General features: G+C 37.8%; 1 protein-coding gene across 11 annotated transcripts in view; it reads right to left on the bottom strand.

Annotated features, from left to right (window-relative positions):
• The window catches only part of Scn3a (sodium voltage-gated channel alpha subunit 3), a 110401-nt gene that overhangs the window by 56154 nt on the left and 33784 nt on the right, over positions 1 to 20463 (bottom strand). For 7 of the 11 annotated variants that reach the window (XM_085834822.1, XM_085834826.1, XM_085834827.1 and 4 more), the window contains 9 exons: positions 17436 to 17553; positions 16021 to 16111; positions 13132 to 13260; positions 12333 to 12424; positions 11257 to 11529; positions 10798 to 10861; positions 8462 to 8603; positions 7504 to 7710; positions 1181 to 1471 (listed from right to left, as the gene is read on the bottom strand). In XM_085834822.1, coding sequence (XP_085690948.1) covers positions 1181 to 1471; positions 7504 to 7710; positions 8462 to 8603; positions 10798 to 10861; positions 11257 to 11529; positions 12333 to 12424; positions 13132 to 13260; positions 16021 to 16111; positions 17436 to 17553 — 1407 coding nt within the window. Of the gene's footprint in view, positions 1 to 1180; positions 1472 to 7503; positions 7711 to 8461; positions 8604 to 10797; positions 10862 to 11256; positions 11530 to 12332; positions 12425 to 12514; positions 12607 to 13131; positions 13261 to 16020; positions 16112 to 17435; positions 17554 to 20463 lie in introns of those variants that run through there. The other 4 variants (XM_085834825.1, XM_085834828.1, XM_085834830.1 and 1 more) reach the window with 2 other exon arrangements.

Genomic DNA, 20463 nt, shown 5'->3' with positions numbered 1-20463 from the left:
CAATATGCATGTGCCTTCATAAATGATTGAAATTATTCAACACTATTTTAGTCTCTTTCATTAAGAGTCATCAGTTTTAATTTTCCCTTAATTACATAGGATTCCTATATATTGCTTACGTAGCTCTTTAAAACAATGAATTCAAGGCTAAAGCTACGAATTCAAAGATAGTCTTAGCTGTAGAGTGAGACCCTGCCTAAAAGTGGACGATATCAAAACAAGAAAATAACCAAGTATTCTACTGGGATAAAATTTGTGATTGCCACTCATGTTTTATGGCAGTCACTATTAATTTACTTGAAGTATTATTCCTTATTAAGAGGATGTTATACTTTGTGCTTGACTTACAGCTTTTTATTTGTTTGGTTTTGCTTTAAATTGGTTGTTTGACATGCCCCTCAAGGCATGGACGATTGTGTATAGTTTTTGAGTAAATTAATATAATTTAAAGAGTTTGTAATTTATGGTACACAATATACTAGTAGATAAAATAGACCCCAAAGTACAAGGGCATTTATCTCAGTTTTCAGTACTATTTACTGTTTGAATTTTGTAACCCTTATTTAAGTTAAAAAAAAAAGTCAAAACTACTTTGTTGTCTCTGACCTAAAAGATATGCTAAAACTGGTACTGTGAACTGGATGGTTGGCTGTAATTCCCACCACTAATTAACTAACTTGAATGTTCCCTCTTCAAGAGCAGTTAGATTGTAATTCTTCATTCCTATGTAACATGCCATGGCAATGGAGACTCCTAAGTTGAGTTTTTATGCTAAAGAACCAAGCAAGTCTTGAGACACTCCTTTCCAGAACTCATACATATGTTATAACATTATCGCCTACAGCCAAAGCAGAAGCTTCATAAAGAAGCCAAGTTTATCAGAGTACTTAAAAAGAGAAAAGTGAATAGAGGCTTCCTATATAATTCCGGTGACATATCTTGAGAAACTGGCTACACTTAAAACAAAAAATTCAATGAGATGCTCTCAAAATTGTAAGACGCTTATGACAATTATCTTAAAGTTTTGCCTGAATCGATTTTTTCAAAATCCCTTTCTAAGACAATTAATGATAGATATTTAAATAACTCGGTGGTGCCAGCACCCTGTCATGCAAAAGACACAGTGTAGATATCTATCAAAACCCGATGCAGTGATTTACAGATCATCAGACCTCGATACCTGATGGGGAGAGCACAGCTTCTTGTCGCCGCTCAGCGGGTTCCCATCCAGGGAGAACAGGAAACTTCTTCGCTTGACGCTGTCTTCTGATTCTGACTTGGGAAACCTGTCTCCTTCCGGTCTGTGGTTTCCCTCCAAGTGCTCCCTCTGTCTCCTCTTCTTCCTCCGATTCCTCCACTCCTTGGCACTCTTGGAGCTCAACTTGGAAGCCTCTGAAGAACTCTCCAGAAGTTCTCCTAACCCTCCTATCCCACTGAAGTCTCTGGACGCTGCCGAGGCAGCTGCCACCGCCTGTTGAGAATCAAGGCAAGAAGCTTAGAGTACACCCAGGAGCAGGAATGCAGGCCCGAGTGCTGCCACCTATGATCAACAGAGAGAGAATCCTGTATTCTGGTTTACTTAACAATAACCTTTACCTTTTTAAAGGGCATAACACAATGTGCATTAAAGCAAGAACAGCCCAGCGAAGCATCTGCTTTGGACTGGCCTTTAATATTACTAAATTCTCTGGAGGTTAGTTCAAGAGACGTTTGCTGACCTGAAAGAACTTGTCTACATTAGCAGCACCTGCTTCCTCCGAGGTAGATCCTCTTTGACCGATGTCCCTCTTGTATCACGGACTATTCCTCCTCCCTGTGACCGTGAATGAGCTCATGGCCCTGCTTCATTTCTTTGGTTTCCTTTGAGTTTTGTGACATTTAAAACTTAGGGTGTGGTGGCATACATTTGGGAGGCAGTGGAAGGAGGACAGGGAATTTGAAGCCAGCCTGGGCTACATGGGCCTCATCCCAAACCCAACCCAACCCAAACCTTCAGTCTGTGTGGTTCTTTTACCTTACATGGAAGGGCCATCACAGACCGGCTAGTTCCTTTTCATCTTTGGCTTGGGTAATACCTAGTCCTATGTTTTAATTTGAGACAGTGCAGCATATCACTTTCGGCTGTAAAATTTTAAATGTTTACAAATTTCCTGTTATAAGTGATAAGCATATCAATAAGCAATTCACTATTTTTCTTCTTTAAGAGTATGAGAACATCTCACTTATTTTCTTTGTGTATCTCCATATCATGCATTCTTACAAGTTTTGAATTTCTGGATTTATCAATGAAACAAAGCCAGATCTGTAGTTTAAAAAACATGGCAAAGTTTTGCATTTTTTATTGTAGGAATAATAATTTTAGGCTGGAAATGATTCAACCAACCATGACGTAGCAAGGATATGAAACAACATAACATGTATCGAGCCAAGTGCCCATTAAGTATGTTCCTGTTTTTACACAGAAGCTCAGAGCAGAAAAAGTTAAATTAGGAAAATATTGGTCACATTTTTTACATGTGCCGTTAGCAAGTATAAATAATTCTAATGTATCTACCAGTTTTTCCTATCTTCCTCTTGGAAGTCACATGGGCATTTCACTCTTTCCTTCACAGTGGCTGGTGTGCCACCTGACCTAGAAAGCCCTCAGCAAATGTTCTCTGAGCAGAGATTTAAATGGCATCTTACAATCAACTGTCTGACAGTAGTGTAGAGTGGGGGACAACTTAGCCTTGGTTTTCAAGATCTCATGGACGGCTGTGTGAGATCGGTGTGTGTAGGGACACTTATGTTTCAGAAAGGGATACAGGTAAAACCCATTTAACAAATTTTGTCATCACTGTGTGCTTTGTCCCTTCCTGAGAAGAAGCAAGCCCACTTTAGTAATTTTTTTCAACTTTATGTCCACTAAAATAAAAAGCATTAAACTGAAACACACCGTGTCGCAGCTTTTCTGGGATCAGCAAGATTTCAGTAGGCTGTTGGATACTGAGTCCTGTCCTGAATTTAGATATTTGTTTATATTAAGCACTGGACCCATGAAGGGTCCCTGATTTAAGCATTGATATGAGGCAAGGCCTTCATGTAGTAACTGAAACTTTTCCATAGCATTTAGCTGTTTATAACATGGTATGATAGTAAGGTAGTAAATATTTCTTTGGATTCTTGGTTTTCCATCATGTGTTAAATTATGCAGATGGATGAGGAATAGTGAAGATGCTGCAAAATATAACCAAGTCTGTGCAACAAAGCAAGTCAATACAGCACTTGTCGGTAGCAAGTCACAGCACAGAGGGTGCTAGGCATATGAGGTACATAATATATATTGCTGAATGAATGAATGCACACATATCTTTGCTCTATCCAAATAAAGTCCTAGCTTTCCTGTCCTCCTTATAGAGACACATACACAGAACTGTCAGAGTTGATCATTTCCCTGGAAATGTAGGAAATAGCGCTATTACCCTCTGGCCACGGTCCTGAAATTATCATTCACTGAAATCACTTCTGGAGTTTGTTTTGCATATGACACAATTTCCCTGCCTAGTCTCAATAACAGTTTAAACAATTCAAAGCCAAAACAGATTTTTTTTTTTAAGGCAACAAAAGCAACCTTCGACACAACACATTTTCCATGTCACTCATCAGCTCAAATCTGTCACTGGTTCGACTCCCAGAGCTTGGCCAACTCCCTCAAAGGCAGATGTTTCCTGTCGTCGCTCATGTCCCTGTACCTGTTGATGCCGCCAACTTCCTGCTTGCCCAGATTAATAGTCAGTTACTCACAACATCCTAAACTCCTCTTATAATCAATAACAAGTTAGTGCTAATGTTGGAGTAGGTGACATTTTCTTAGGTCAATTCTTTATGACTCATACTGTAAAATTTATACTATAAGTCCTTAAAAACATAATCACATGACTAATTCTTCATTTTAAACATGGAATCAAGTTAAAAACCCATTCAAAGTCATAAGACTTGCTTCAAGTCTACCATCTTGTAGTAGATCTACTAAATATCATGATTTCAAATTGCATCTTATAGCTCTCTCTAATATTTTCCCAGTAGATCTAATGAGCCTGGAATAGGCTAAACTGGGTAATATTGAAGTTTATAGGTCACTAATTAAATACAGGGTATAATTATAGGGATTGAGGATAGAGTACTTTGGGCGAGTGTTAGCTTTTTCATTTTTTTTAAATGTGCATTTGATTTTGTGAATCCACTGAGCTGTGTACATTTCTTTTCTACAAAACAAGTAAGCCTACAGGACACTTAACAAACATTAAATACAGATGAAAGCAATGCTGTGTTTCATGCGGTCATTGGCTAGAGGGTCGTTCTAAAGGGTTCCAGATAGTGGAAAGACCTGGGCTTCATTGAGGTACACACAACCTCACAGTGCATCAAGTAGCTTTCGTGTCTCTCCCCATCATTCACCAATCATTATTAATCATGCTATCAATAAAACACTAAAATGGACTTAGTACTCTGATTTCCAGTGCCCCCTTCCTTAAATTGTGTTTTAAGTGACGGAAAGCTAACATTATATCAAAAGCTAACATTATATCATGTTGACTTGGCCACTACAATCCAAAACCTGATAATTTAGTGGAGAATGGCACATTTTAGATGATTTAAACATCAGGTAGACAACCAGGTCCTTTAAATTCTTATTATTGATAGTAGTCTAAACCTAGCTTAGGGTTTCATTTCTCAAGTTTAAAAGACTGTACATTTTAATTTTATGTCATATTTTACCACAAAGTGGCTGTATCTCATGGGAAACTCTTTAAACTGTGTTATCAATGTAGCACCTACAAGTAACTCAAAATTGTTGAAAAATTAAATTTTGGTTCTATTATTGCAATTATACACTGTAATTCAAATGATAATGAAAGGGTCTGTCTATTCATCTGAAATAGACAAGTAAAGAAACAAACTATAAGAAGCTGGCAGGTGAAACGTTTTACATGGCTTCTACTTCTGATCCAGTTGCAATAGCAGGAGCTAGATTTGCCCTGTCCTGAGATAATAAATAAAATGAAAAGGTAGGTAAAAATGATGGTTCTAAAGACCCTAAAGCTCTCGTCAAGATGTTCAAAAAAACTGGGAAATGATAAAGTACCAAAGCTCCACAGTACTGAAAATCATAAAACCTTGGACTTTTAGATGGAAGTGCAGTGGAAGGCTATCTCTGTATACTTCCTGGGTGGTGGTGGTGGGGAGAGAGCTAAGAATACAGGCTAACTGAGGTGGCTATGGTTCACAGAACAGACACCTAAGGAAAAGGCTAAAGAAGAAAGAACTGTGTAGTTCTTCTGAGCTCCTCCTTGAGTACTGAGACTACTCAGCTCTCTCTCTCTCTCTCTCTCTCTCTCTCTCTCTCTCTCTCTGAGTGAGTGGGGGGGGGTAGGGGTGTGTTCCTGAGGTAAATATTAGAGAGAAGGCATCCTCCACTCATACTAAGCTACATATCAAGTACTGACCACTTGGATTGATAAGAATTTTATTTTATTTAGGAAGGGTTGTCATGCAGTTGTAGGTGACTAATCATCTTTATGTTAAATTCCACTCTGGTCCTATCTGCCAAATCTTCAAATGTTAGAAGATGTGAAACGTCAAATTGCTAATTCATGTTGGAGCTGTCTCATCACAAAGACCAAGGATTTTTTACATGAATACAAAAATACCTGGCAATTCCCAAGTGAACTTTCTAGAATTCAATTTAGTATTTTCAGAACTTTAAAAAGGAAAATAAACCCATGAAACACATGATAAACACACAAAAATAATTATCAAAGCATACCAAAAGCAGAAACAGACAAGAGACAAAGACATTAAAGACATTCAATAACTGCACTATACATACTACTCAGGGACAGCCACAATGTCTGATACGAAAAAGTACACAAGATAAAACTAACAGCAAATTAGGCAATATAGACAAAGATGGTCAACTGGAAGATATTGAGCTAGAAACTATCTAATCTGAAGGAGAGAAGCTTATTTTAAAACTCATTTGGAACTACAAAGAATCAAAATATCTTTGAAAAGATATCAGTATAACACAGTCATCTCTAAAACTTACTATAAACATACAACAGTTCAGAGAGTACAGTGCTGGTGTAAGAGACACTATAATGAATACATCAGCTAGCCAGATGAGAGTATACAACCAGATTCACATATGGGCACTGGCTTTTGACAAAATGCCAAGTCAATTTAGCAGAGAAATGATATTGTATTCCCAATATGGTTTTGAAGTAATAACCTTCCTATGTAACAGAATATATACAACTAACATTTTACACACACACACATTCACTTAGAATGTGAGTTGAGCACAAGGTAATGCAGAACGTTGTATAACTTTGGGATCCAATATAGGGGCAAATTTGAGGCTCTCATTAAAAAAAAGTTTAGATGTCATAACAAAAGCATTAAATCTAAAGGTAAAAAGCCAAAGAAATGTAATAAACTCTGCTTAATGAAAATAAAACCATTTACTTTAAACCTATTTTCAGATTAATAGACAACCGGCACCAGCAAAGCATGCGTATGTCAAAGTCTTGTGCCAATAGTGCATAATGATGGTGTCAGACTCAGTAAGAAAAGAAACAACCTTAAAAATTAAAACAAAGTCAACCCAAAGAAAAGGAAGAAGATGAAGTGTCGGAAGGTTCCAGCACACACTTCAGAAAAGAAAGGCCCAGAAGCAAAAGAAAAACACAGAAAGTTGTTCTGCTTCGTTAGTTGTGAGAAAAAGTACAAATTATAACTGTAAAGAAATACTTGTAATCAAGGCCCATGAAATGACTAACTTTGGCTAACCCTATCAGCGATGGGAGGGATGAAGGGAGAAATGGCCACAATAACAGACATTGGTCAGGCTCCTGTATGTCTCCCTACAGCCTTCTTCTTGCAGTAACTAGAGTGCACCCCCACACGTTTTAATCCAATCTTGTGTTCCCACTTCTTTAAAGTATGAATGTCTCAGTCACTATATCTCCAGCCTAAATAAACTTCAGCACTGAAAAACAAAACATTGTTACTTAATATCAGAATCCTTTCTGGTACCTTAGTTTAAACAACAATATAGAATATACAAACTCCAAGGACGCCTTAGAAAAAGCAGCCATTCATAGAGGTTTCTTGAAAACTTTAGAGATAAAGTAACGACAGGACACCTCTTCAAAGGTGGCTATTGAAATGGTACATTAGTAGTTGGAAATCTTAATTGTGTTTCTTAAATCCCACCCTCAGTTTCTATGAGGAATGTTTCATAGTAAGCTGCATCCTTGATGAACACCACCCTTGTAGCTAATTATGATGTCTAAAAAGTTTGACTCCAATTTTATGAACAATTTTGAGTAGATTGGAGTCTTCTAATGTCAATAGCTACATACAACACAAAACAGTAGTGCCCGCTCAGTTACAACAGGCAACGATCCCTAGCAAGAAACTAAAAGAGTAATAAAGAGGCAACTGTCACTCAGTAAGTACCTGAGCCTCCTCTTGCTGCTTCTTAAGTTGCTCCAACATCTGCTGAAACTCTGCCTCTTTCTGCTCAGCCTCTTCCAGTGTGGCCTGATTCTGTTCCTCATAGGCCATGGCCACCACAGCCAGGATCAAGTTCACCAAATAAAACGAGCCCAAGAAAATTACCAGGACGAAAAAGATCATGTAGGTTTTCCCAGCTGCACGTAATGTCTAGTGTAGAAAAGCGATAATTTCGTTAATGTTTTACTATAGTATTCCCGCGATAAAAATCAGGCTGCAATAGCTAGAAATGAGGAAGTTGATGCTTTTTAATAGCCAACTCTTTTGACCAAATAGTTTTTATTTAATAGTAAAAAATGAACAAATACATACACACAAACATAGCAATCAGTTTATGACTGCCATGTCATTTGACATAAATATATTTCAAAATAGTACTTGTTTAATCTACATTAAAGTATCGTTATTACGGTTCCAAAAGCAGGACAACACTATCAACGCCATGCTTCCCCAGTCTATAGATTTCATTAAATGTCCTTTATATAAGAAATTCTCCATACATGCATTTGTATAATGTATGTTTGTGTACATATGTGAATATATATACTTCATATAAGAAACTCCCCATATGATTTTTCTGTATCTATTTTTAAATATCTGTACTTCCAGAAGGAAACCCATAGGTAAAAGTTCTTTTGTCTATAAAACTTACTATATTGTGTGTATATGTGAGTTTGTGTGTGATTGATATAAGGGTGAGCGAGAGGCAATAGGAGAGGGGAGAGGAGAGGAGAGAAAAAGGGGAGGGAAGGGGAGAAGAGGAGAATGTGGAGGACTCTAGGGCTATTCCCTTTAATATTGTGACCTCCTTAGTTAGTGCCCTTGAGTGTTATAAAGTAGTACTTATCATTTTGTATGAGTTCATCAACACAAATCCCACTTGTGCAAATGTAGTCCCTACCAACTGGTAAAGATTCTCCCAGTAGTCTTGAGTCATGAGTCGAAACAGCGATAAGAAGGCCCAGCTAAATGTGTCAAAGCTCGTGTAACCGTAGTTGGGGTTTCGTCCAGCCTTCACACAGATGTACCCTTCTGGACATTGTCTGGGGAAGTAAGAAGCAATGATGGGGTTCAGAACAGAAAGTGCAGCTATTTCTACCAATTACCCTTTATTTATGGGAATTGTCGAAAGCCAGAGTCATCATCTGTGACGGACGAGGCTTTCATTTCCAGAACACTTTAGCTGATTGCTCACAGGTGAAATATGTTTGAGACATCAGCCAAAGGGGGAAAAAAAAGAGAACAAGAGAGTCAAATTTATGGCCATTTAGAAGAGCAAGGGGGAATCAGCCAGACATTCCCACTCTGATGTCATCCTTATTCACTTTTTACAAAGTGCTAAGAATCAATCATTTTAAATTAAGAAGGAGAAACCATCAAAAGGTGAAAAATAAGTCAGTGAGATCACCTGTTATGCCGTTCTGTACAGTTGTCTAAAATCACCTCACATTTCAGGACATGTGATCTTACGGGAAATGATGAGAATGGTATATCCTGCATCACAATGCTCTGGTTTGGGTACCAATACACCACGGTTAAGTAAGGTCTTTGCTGATGCACTGAATTTTTCCTTAACACCCTTCTGTCCCAAATAGGTTTCTCCACTCTTAAGTTTACATTTTCCTCCCTTTCTAGATTCTACTCTTTGGAATAGAGTGAGAATGTGCCATAAATATTTAACAGCTTAGAAGTGGTAATCTCTTTAAAGGGATGGTATGTGCAAAAATATACCTGGGACTTTATTGTATGGGATATTTGTCTGTAGTCTAAGTTTTCATGGGTATTTATTTTATAATTGGAATGATATCTTATTTCTTGTATCTTTGACCTCTGGGAACTGTTGGAATTGGCACTTGTAATGGACAACCTCCCTGGTTTCTTTTCACCCACTAGCACATTTTAATCTCTCATTCATTTCAAACTAATCTCTTTGCATTTCCTGAGGCAAGTACTAGACTCAAGCACTCATCCAGTAGCTCTAGTTCTTATGAAGAATAATATCAGAAACCAAAGTCTTAGTGGCAGCCGGCATTTATTGCTAGTAAACCCTTAGTACTTATTGGCCCTTCCCTCGGCCGATGGAACAAGAAGTTATGTGTGTGCATTTTAACTTGTAATGTGCACACACATAAGCACATAAAGATGTCTACATGTAGCCATTTATGTTTATAGTGTGCTGCACTTGAAGAACCTATTTTACCTCGAACTCTAACCATCAGCACAAGGATCATTTTAGACCTTTCCTGTTGCTTGTTTGTAACTTTTCACTCTGACAGTGAGCAGACTGGCTCCCACCTTCTTTCACCATTTTCTCGGCTGTTCAACAACTGTGTATACGTACAGGGGCATCAAGATTGGTCATTCACAATACTGTGGGAAACACTTCATTGCTAGGCACCTGCTCTTTTCTCCTACTCTCACAGGCTTTGCTCACCTCTTAAAGTAGTTAGGAAATTTTACACCACTGCTCTCTTCACCTCACATGTTAGAGGTTGTTTTATGTATTAATGCTATCTTTAAGTTCTTTTTGCTATATACATTTTTTAAATGTCATGTGGGATTGCCAAACCTACCAAAAGCTTGATCAATTACTTTTTAGCTGTGTTCCATGACTTGACAATAGCTTTATGTATTTATGATTACAGAATCATATAGAGGACTTTTCCCACCTGACATACACTGCGCTTCACTGAGTTTGATCCCCATCATCAGTCCCTTTAAACCCTGATTTTTGGTTCATCTCTTGTTGTTTCGTCCTTTTCAGATATCACATGGTTAGAATCTTGTAGTGCGTAGCTTTTTCAGGTTGAATTTCTTTTTTTTCTCACATATGAACATGAGTTTCAGGTTCATTTATCATTTAACAATGTTTCGTTATATGTGCATACACAGGTTTTGTGTTTATTTGCAGATGCAAAGACATCTCATCTGTTTCCAATTTGGGCTGATTTATGTATACAGCTGAGGACAATGGTAGCATGCAGATTTCTGGGTACAATGTGTTTTCTAATTAGCTGGCTCTCTATCTGGCAGTGTGGTGGTGTGACTATGTTTATTCTCTAAGAATTTTCAAAACTCTTTTTCCAGTGATCATCTATGGTTCAGAGACTACATTTCCTAGAGAGACAGTCATTCTTTATTATTTACATAGATGGCATTTCTCCCACCTCTTTTACATTATTATTATTATTTATCATTATCATCATCATCATCTACTATTTACTATTTCCTTCTTACCCTGCATCGGAGCCATTTCCACAAAGTAAAGGATCTTTTTGTCCATCCAAAACATAAAAGTGACCTGTTAATATAGAAAATAACCAATTTGATTCCATAATAATACTATTTACTTTAACAACACAGCGGAGTTTGGGGTGAGATGACTCATTGGATAATGGTGCTTGCTTTTGACCTTGATGACCTAGATTTGAACTCCAGGATGCACACGGTAGGGGAGATGGTACTCCCACAAGCCCTCTGACCTTTTCATGTGTGCAGTTGTGCATGGGTGCATTCACTACCACCACCAATAAATTTTTATAGAATTCATCCGTGTTTCATTATTTCAGTCATTTCCCAATGGTTTGTCAATAAAGTCTATCTAGAAAGTGGCTTCAAATACAGTCTGAATTGTTTATAGTTAAAAACTCTCTCAGCAACACTAAGGCTAACGCATACAGTGGCAACGAGTCTTACTGTCATCTGCGATATACTCCTTCCAGTTGAATGTGCTCATTGTTACATTAACAAACGTCCCATTTGAGTCCATTGTGCCGTTGAAGTAGGAAGTAGTGTTGATTTCAAAAGCAGAATCGCTTGGAGGCCACTGCAAGCATTTATTCCTCAGGTTGCCCATGAAGAGCTGCAGCCCGATGAGAGCAAAGACGCTGAGACAGAACACAGTGAGTATCATGACGTCAGACAGCTTCTTCACTGACTGGATCAGGGCCCCCACGATGGTCTTTAAACCTTTGAAGAGAGAACTATATGTCAGCTTAGGAGTGTGATATATGACAAGAGTTCATAATAGGTGCACACATTCCACATCCTCCATGAATGGTAGCTTGGCTACATAGACATAAAAGCTTTATGTACAGTCTCATGACTTGCAAACAGATGGAAGGCTGACCACTTCTATATGAACACCATGCTGCTGCAGGTTCTGAACCAATGTTCACAAATCTTTAGGAAGATCTGTCTGTGTGCTATCAAGGGTAACCCCAAACATGTAAAATACTTTTTTCTTTCAGTTTTGTGTGTTTCATGAAGCTGTTTCTCTCAGCCCATTCTTTCTGCCAGCCTGCAAGTAGCAGTGAGTTAAAAGGTGAAAAGAATTTTAAGGCCCTGAAGATCTCAGGCCACGCACATGCTGAGCCATAGCCTTTCCTCTTTTACAAACAGTGATCTATTTTTGAAATAGATCTGGAGCAAATGGTAAAATACAAGGCAGTCAGTCAGGGCATGACATCAAAGCTTTTTTAGAATGCAGGAGAGAAGACATACATCTTAAATGCAGGAGTGGGAGTACAGAAACACTCATCAATGATATATGGGCATCTCATGCAACTTTCTGTTAAACTCAGAGGCTGGCTTTATGAAGAAAGTTGAAATGATCAACGCTTTAAAGGAACTGATCCAACAGTGAAACACTGTCTGGTATCTTTGAATATGATAGACTTGAACAAAAAGCCACATGGCTGATGGTGGGGTTGCAATTCCAATATTATTATGGTTTGATTAAAGTCAGCCTCGGTGTTTAACCTGGCTCTCACCTGGAATGACTGATATTGTTTTCAATGCTCGGAGAACTCTGAACGTTCTCAGCGCTGAGACATTGCCCAGGTCCACAAACTCTGTCACATATCTGTAATAGGGAGTTCACACACAAACACAATAACACACAAGAAAAGTTGGAGATATAAGGGCCTACCACCTTACACCGTTTTCTTCTTACCTGGAATTACAGAAATAGTTTTCAGAGCTCGCAAGACTCTGAAAGTTCGAAGAGCTGAAACATTGCCTAGGCTTACAAATTCTGTTACATACCTGTAGGATTAAATCAGAGTTACTGATAGTTTTGGCAAAGTTCATTTTAAGTGACTAATGCTGGATTGGCATCAAAAGCCCCTTGAGATACACAAACAAATTGATTTAAAGCTCAGGATGCCAAAGGCTGAAAGTTGCCTTTAAGGGAAAAAATAGAGCTGTATTTCAATGTAATTTTCATTTACGTGGTGATTGTTTGCAAAATGTATCATGGCACCTTAGTTTCTATTAAATTGTAGTTAATAAGTAACTTGATTTTGATGAAGAAAAAGATGGTGGAATATAAAGTAACTCCATTTATTGCTCAAAGACTAAGGGACAATAAAATAATTCCATATGTTGCTGATTTGCTAGACATATCTATCTTTTAATAGTCTAATTCATATTATCATACTGTGTATGGCATAGAGTTGACCTGATTAACAAGAAAGCTCTGTATTCAAAACATGTCTTAAATCGATTTATACAGTAAATTTTTTCATTCCTTTGAATTTTCCAGACTTTAAAAAAAATTTTTTTACTCACGCCATCACGATGACACTGAAATCCAGCCAGTTCCATGGGTCACGAAGGAATGTGAAATCTTCTAAGCAAAATCCTCTGGCCAAGATCTTTATAAGTGACTCAAAGGTATAGATCCCAGTGAATGTGTACCTAGGAAAAGTACCCAAGCCAAGTTAGCAACTAGAGACAAGAGGTTAAAGAGCTGATTTTGTGAGCATGGCAAACGCTAGCTCTTTTTGTTGTTGTTGTTTTGGTTTTTGGTTTTTGTGGGGGTTTTTTAGCTTTACACAATGCAGTAAATTTTGTAAATATTTGTACTTACCTAAGAGTCTTTAATTATTCTTATTAGTGTGAGTGAAGTATTAAACAAGAGAAAATAATACATTTGTCATACATGTGTTCTTCAAAACTGTTGTAAAACTGCTTACATTTTAGAACAATAGATTCTTGGAGGAGTTGGGGAGAGTGGATGTGACCAAAATACACTCTGTGAAATTCTCAAAGAATTAATAAAGATGTACCTAAAAAGAAGAATAGTTTCCCATATTTTGTGCCCATAAGGGCAGAGTTCTCACTGCTAGTAGCCAATAAAAAAGAATTAGCCAAGTTTTAACTTTCAGTAACCACATAGTTGGTGTCTTCTTTGAGAGGCCACATAGTGTGCGTTTACTTACTTGTATTTAATTATTCCTATTCAGGTTTTCAAAGGCTAAGCTCATTTAAGACTATTATAGTGGATTGGGAACCAATTTTATTTCTTATTCTTAAGAGTCAGGCACAGAATTATAAAAGTGCCTCCTATCTGTCTCTGTGTCTCCTTCACATATATGTTTATGATCATAGAAAACATATCAGTTTTTAAGGGTTTCAGGTCCATATTTGCCTGAAATCCTCATATCACAGATACACTAAATTCTTCAATTTAATTTTGTATTTAAATTTGGTTGAAATCCAACTTTAGCCTTTAAGGGGGCAAAGAGCTTTTGAGTTTGTGGTCTATCATTGTGTGTTCTAGCCCATTTCTCTGAGTGATGACAACTTATTTCTGTTCCTCCCAGAAATAGTGGAGAGTACTTGTTTTTAAACACTACACCCTTTAAAAGCACAATTTGAGTTTATTTTTCAGTGTATGCATCTAAGCCATAGAAACATTTGATTGTCTCATGGCAACTCATTGTGTTTTATAGTCTATCATTGCTTTGTATGTGTGAAGTGTTAGGATCAGTGTGTGTGAAATGCTTTCGTGTGCGACGTTCCCTTATAAGGAGGAAAGAAGAAGTAGTTACAGAAATCAGTGTATTTAGTTAGTTTCTCAAGCATATTCTCTCTGCATCCCCTACCCTCACCCAGCTCCATAGGTTACAGGGGCAGAAAGTACAACTAATACTTAGGAAGTAGCTGAGCGTTAAGAAGAGAAGCATTTTACCACGTGAGGCTTGCGTGTGCTATTGTATTTCAGTTTGGATGTCTGTGAACTATGTGAAGTGACCTGTTTTCATCTTAGAGCTGAGTTATCCTACAGTCTTCTCTTTTCCTTAGATTCCATGGTGATTTGTTGGTTTGGCTTCTCTTGTTAAATTTTATTTATTTATTTGCAGTGACAACCATGATGGTGCTTGTCTCCTACCACAGTGTAAAAAAACCTACCAAATGTTGCTGTTTGAAAAGTTGTACAGTTATTTTACTGTAATGGCTAGTTGTGTGTCAACTTGACACCGGCTGGGGTTATCACAGAGAAAGGAGCTTCAGTTGGGGAAATGCCTCCACGAGATCCAGCTACAAGGCATTTTCTCAATTAGTGATCAAGCAGGGAGGTCCCCTTGTGGGTGGTGCCATCTCTGGGCTGGTAGTCTTGGTTCTATAAGGGAACAGGCTGAGCAAGCCAGGGGAAGCAAGCCAGTAAGAAACACCGCTCCATGGCCTCTGCATCATCTCCTGCTTCCTGACCTGCTTGAGTTCCAGTCCTGACTTTCTTTGGTGATAGCAGCAGTGTGGAAGTGTAAGCTGAATAAACCCTTTCCTCCCCAACTTGCTTCTTGGTCATGATGTTTGTGCAGGAATAGAAACTCTGACTAAGACACTTACTGAAATGTGCAAGCTAAAAACTCTTTAACACTCAAACTGTTTTAATAGTGTGTGTAATATCTCAAAGACACCACTTTTCCCTTAAAAAAAAAAAGACATTCAGGACTAAACATTTGGCTGGTCTCTCAAGGGACCCAGACTGCATTCTGTACTCCAGTCCAAGGTATTTAACACCCTCTTTTAGTCTCTTTGAGCACTACATGTTGTATAGACATATATGTAGGCAAAACATTCACACACACACTAAAATAAAATAAAAAGATTCATATTCAAATATCCCATTTACTTAGCTTTTCATATTATATTATTAAAATTAAATGAAATTTATAGGTGCCCAAATGCCTCATTTAGTCTTATTGAAAAAGTTCATAAAGAGCCAACCTTTATAGGTGTTTCAATTTTGTTAACTGTAAGTCATGAATGGCACCTGGTATTTGAGCTGAAAGAGCTGCCTCAATCTAAGAACAGGATTCACTATGACAATAACATCTAGTAGAAAGTATTTTCAAATATTCTAAGTGATGTTTTGCTAAAATATAAATTGTTGGCAAAGGGTGGCTTACAGTGGGACAGAAAATTTTTATGGCAATCTCTGAAAGTGCTGAAAATAACAATTGATGTTGTTTGCTTTCATGCCATTCTCAGAACTACAGAATAAAGACAGAAGTCTTTAGCGTGACTTAAAAAAAAAAAAAAAAAGGAAGCCACAAGTCAGACCGTTACCACAAACAGATTGCCAGAGAATCTGAGGGTGTGTGTGTGTGTGTGTATGTGTGTGTGTGTGTGTGTGTGTGTGTTTCATTCCAAGAACATATTCCTACTTACTCTACATTCTTCGTCCAGTCAGGAGGATTGCTCAATGTCATAAATACACAGTTGGTCAAAATAGTGCACATGATAAGCATGCTGAATAAAGTAGGTTGTAGTTAAGGAATAAATGTCAATTCATTTTAGACACCTAAGAAATATCCAACACAAAAGATTCAGAAGCACAATTTAACTGTGAAATTAATCTTACGTGGCTGGGTTCAGACCATGGTTAATAAGAAAATTCAAAGCCTTCCTTAAGGCCCAGTATTCTCTCTAAAAGATTAGGAACTGCTTAGGAATTCTCTTGTAAACAGATACAGAAAGCAGCCTCACAGTGATGTAACCCATTTCTTTATAGTTTATAGCACTTTATGGAGGGGATGTTTTGTGCTAACAAGGTAGTATCATTAGCTGTTCTGTTAGGGATATTGTTTTTGATGTTTCTGCACAGATTTCACTGCACAGACGTTCATGTGACAAATACTTTTATTTTAAAATATAAACACCTTCTAATATCAAGCCTGAGAATGAGAGAGTTCATATGGATTTCAAAGGATTATTTCCTGTTTCCTGTATCCACAAGATAATGTATTTTACTTTATATAAGCCTGTGAGGTTGCCTGTAGAAAATGTCCACTACTGAACACCATTTTAAAGGTATTTTGTCATTACTCCAGGGTCTACTGCAATCTATGCTTATTCTTCCCATAACATGAATATTTTACTATTATAGTTTGCACCTGTATATGCCATACTGGGAACAAAACTTGTCCCCTTGAACATGCTGAGCTAGTTTTGTACCACTGAGTCACATCACGGACCCATAGAGAATTTTAAGGTTGTTGACTTTTTGATATATTATTATCCAAGTACAGAGACACATAGATGTTTTGTGAATGTTTCCAGAAGGAAGAAAAGAAAAGAAGGAAGAGAACAAGAAAGAAATGGAGGACATGGGGGAAGGTGGGAGAGGAGGAGGAAGAAAAAGGGGAGTAAATTTGCTGGGGATGGATAGCCAATTAAGGTATGAGTGTCAGAGTATTTGGTAGTACATATAGTGACACCAACTATATATACCATATAGCATAACACACTATAATAACTGTAGTAGGCTAGACTTCTTCAGCAATAATAAATGATTTCATTGAGGATAAGAAATGGAAAGAGGATTTGCTCTTATTTCTGCTATTATAGTATGGTTAGTTCATTGACAAACTTGCTAACATGTTTCATATTTGCTTTTAGAACTAATAATTTTATGGTAAACGCTGTATACTTCATAATCAGCAGAAGGCCAATGGAAATCAATAGCTTAAACTAACAGTGTTACCATTTGCTGTAAAGACATTTTATAAATATAAAAAGCATGAGAAGGGCATTTCATTGAAAACCAACTGTTAGAAACGGCACTTTCGCATGAAAAGGATATGAGTGTACCAAAATCTTAATAGCAATTTTCCTAACAGGGTTTAGTGGAGTTAAAATATACAAGGCGGAGGTGGCGCTGAATCGAAAAATTGCCTTCCCTTTATTCAACACTACAAAAGTCTGAAAAAGAAAACACGAGAGAGAGAGATTACCAAATTAGACATGCAGGCTTATTTGAAGCATTTATAACACACATCAAGAACTTTTACCTGACTTTTTTTGTACAAATGTGTTCATTTAGGCCAGTTGAAACATAACCAATATCTTGTTTACTAGACACAGACTAAGTGTTTCTCCCCTACACATACAGACACACAAAGGCCCACTGGGCTGCTACCTTATCTATCTCTGAGCCTCCAAACGTGCTGATACATACAAACTGATAGTCTTGCACATTTTCAAAAATCAAATTAAAGAACTTTACAAGGTTCATTTCTATTTGAGGCTTACCATCTGTCTCCAGCTTTGGTAAAATTTCAGATCATTCAGTATATATAAGTATTAAAATAATCTTTTATCAGTATCCTTATTTAATTACAGAATTTATTGAAATTAATAACGTCAAACCTTCTAACCCTACTTTTGTGGTGGCCTCCCATCATTTCTGTAGCAGCTGAATTGATCTAAGACATTTAAATAAGTTATCGAACCAGATTTTGTGTTTTAAGAATGATCCACTTCATAGCTTATACTGAGAAAAGACAGCTGCGTTGAAAATTAATTTTAAATATATCACTTCAAAGACCAAGCCACAGTTAAAGGTCATAATCTGAAACATACAACATCATCTTAGCATTTAAGCTATGCAGACCCATGACTACCTTTCAAGACACCCAGGATGGATCATCCTTTATTTTTTACCACTAGAGTCATCTCCGTTCCAGCCATTTAATCCACTTGTCAGTCCCACTCAGAACCTATCAATCTGTCTCTCCAGCTGTGATTCACATGGTGATAGACTCAGTGAAGAGAGCAACACCTGTAGAAAGGTCTAACTAACTATGCAAGGTTATCCTACCTGTCATGACCCTCATGCTAGGGTGTCCTAGTTCTTCAGAATTGTCAATATTTAAGTTTAGGAGTATGGCAGATATTTAGGTGCTTTCAACATTCTCCTTGAGTAATTCTTATATGCAGGCAGTCTTATTATCCAATCTCTTTTTTCCACTCTCAGTACCCAAATCACTCCCTCCTTTACATTTTCCTTAGCTGGTTCTCCTGCCACTAACCCTTAGTATATTACTTTGTACTCTCTCACACGTTGCTGGTAATCATCATCAGGTAGCAATTTCCACATGGGGTTCATTTGTAGGAGAAAGTGGTTAGGTGCTTTTATAAATGACTGAGCACAAAGAACCTGCAGTTTATGGCTGCATTTTCCCCCCACAGTTTTTAATAGCGTGCTTTGCCAATAAACACTGTTCTAATTAAATATGGGTTTACCTTTAAGGCACTGTTCACCTTCATGACATCTGTTGTATGTACTGATTTACTTAATAATATGTTTGCATCCTTTTACTAAGGCTACATCACATACATTCACAGCAACCCGCAACAGGCTCTGTTTGAAGAGGCAGGCAGGAATGTTTACACTGTGAGCAGGGACAACAAGCAACCCTTTCACCGCCCTTCTGTGTTTAAGACCATTGAGCCAACTGTTACTTAACTAACCATTTTCAATGAGCTGAGCTCTATAAATTCTAGGAAGAGGGCAAGTAAACTATCCCTTACTAGCATCAAGATTACCTGCAAATGACAATGAGCCTCACTAAGCCTGCCCTTGAACTGTCGTAGCGTAAGTGGGCTGTCACGAATTCACAGTACAGTACAGCGATCAAGATCCATTTAGGCATCAGCGGCCGAAATCGTGTGTAAAAGTTCCCAGTGATTTAACGTGCATTAACTCATGCTCTTTTAAACAATTTCCCTGAAAAAGCAATTTCTGCTTGCAACGTTAAAAAGGGGTGTGTATTTTGAAATATCTCCCAAAATAGACTACGCAAGAATGAATTGTCCTTTAAATATGAAATCCTCTGCTTCTCGTGCAAGGTTAGCCTGTGGGTGCTAGTGGCTCTGATACTGGTGAACATAGTGCATCTACTCTGAAGGTGTAACTGTGCATACCCTGAGAGTTGAAAAACAAGGAGTAAAACTCTAATGATCTACGTAGTGAAAGAATTACAGGGTGATGTTTGAAGTCTGGGGTTCTGACGTCATCGAATGATGTACCTACACCAAAAGCTACCCAAGAATATAAGAGATGGCTGGAACTCAGAGAAGTTATACCAACTGTAAAGTCAGGTTTCCAAGAAACAATAGGTGGTGAGACACTGTGAAAAGATTCGGTGCTTATCGCCAGTATTGTTATAAACACTGTGGCTGAAGTTTTTCACAACAGTTATTATCAGGAGTGCTAATTACTATTTTTTCCCTGAATAAATACTAATAACTTCACTGAAGTTCGTAGTTTTGTGAGAGAATCAGCCGATTTATACCTTAATGGAATATATCAGGCACAGAATTTTAAAAGATGGTACAGCCCAGGGCAACAACAGGATATCTGAGAGGAGTCCCTGTGAGGATCCTGTATTGATGACGTAGCAGAGGCCAGAGGCCTCGAACCAGACCAATGACTCACTGCAATGAACGTTTGCAAGTAAGTCTGTTTGGGTAAAAAGTATACTGTGTGATCACCAGGACACACTGCAGCTTCCATGGCTAGATATTTTTTGTTTGGTTGGTTTGTTTTGTTTTTGTTCATGGTAGGGGTGGTGTTGCCAAGGGCAGAGGTATTATATGAAGGGACAGGGAGACGAGTTGGATTGGGGTACAAGATGTGAAATTCACAAAGAATCAATAAAAAGTGTTTAAAAGTGTGGTGCAACCAACTTTTGACCATCTTATTTTTACATTTATTGTTACTGCAGAGAGTTTGACCAGCGGTCAAGAGCTCCAAGCCTTGATCTATCGTTGATGGAGAATGACTTTGGTAAATGAAGGAATTGGGCTTGACTTTACGTTCCCATCTGG

Source organism: Mus caroli, unplaced genomic scaffold, assembly GCF_978045245.1.
Source record: "Mus caroli unplaced genomic scaffold, Mus_caroli_1 scaffold_2, whole genome shotgun sequence".
Lineage (NCBI taxonomy): Eukaryota > Metazoa > Chordata > Mammalia > Rodentia > Muridae > Mus > Mus caroli.
This window is presented reverse-complemented; position numbering and strand designations above follow the sequence as displayed.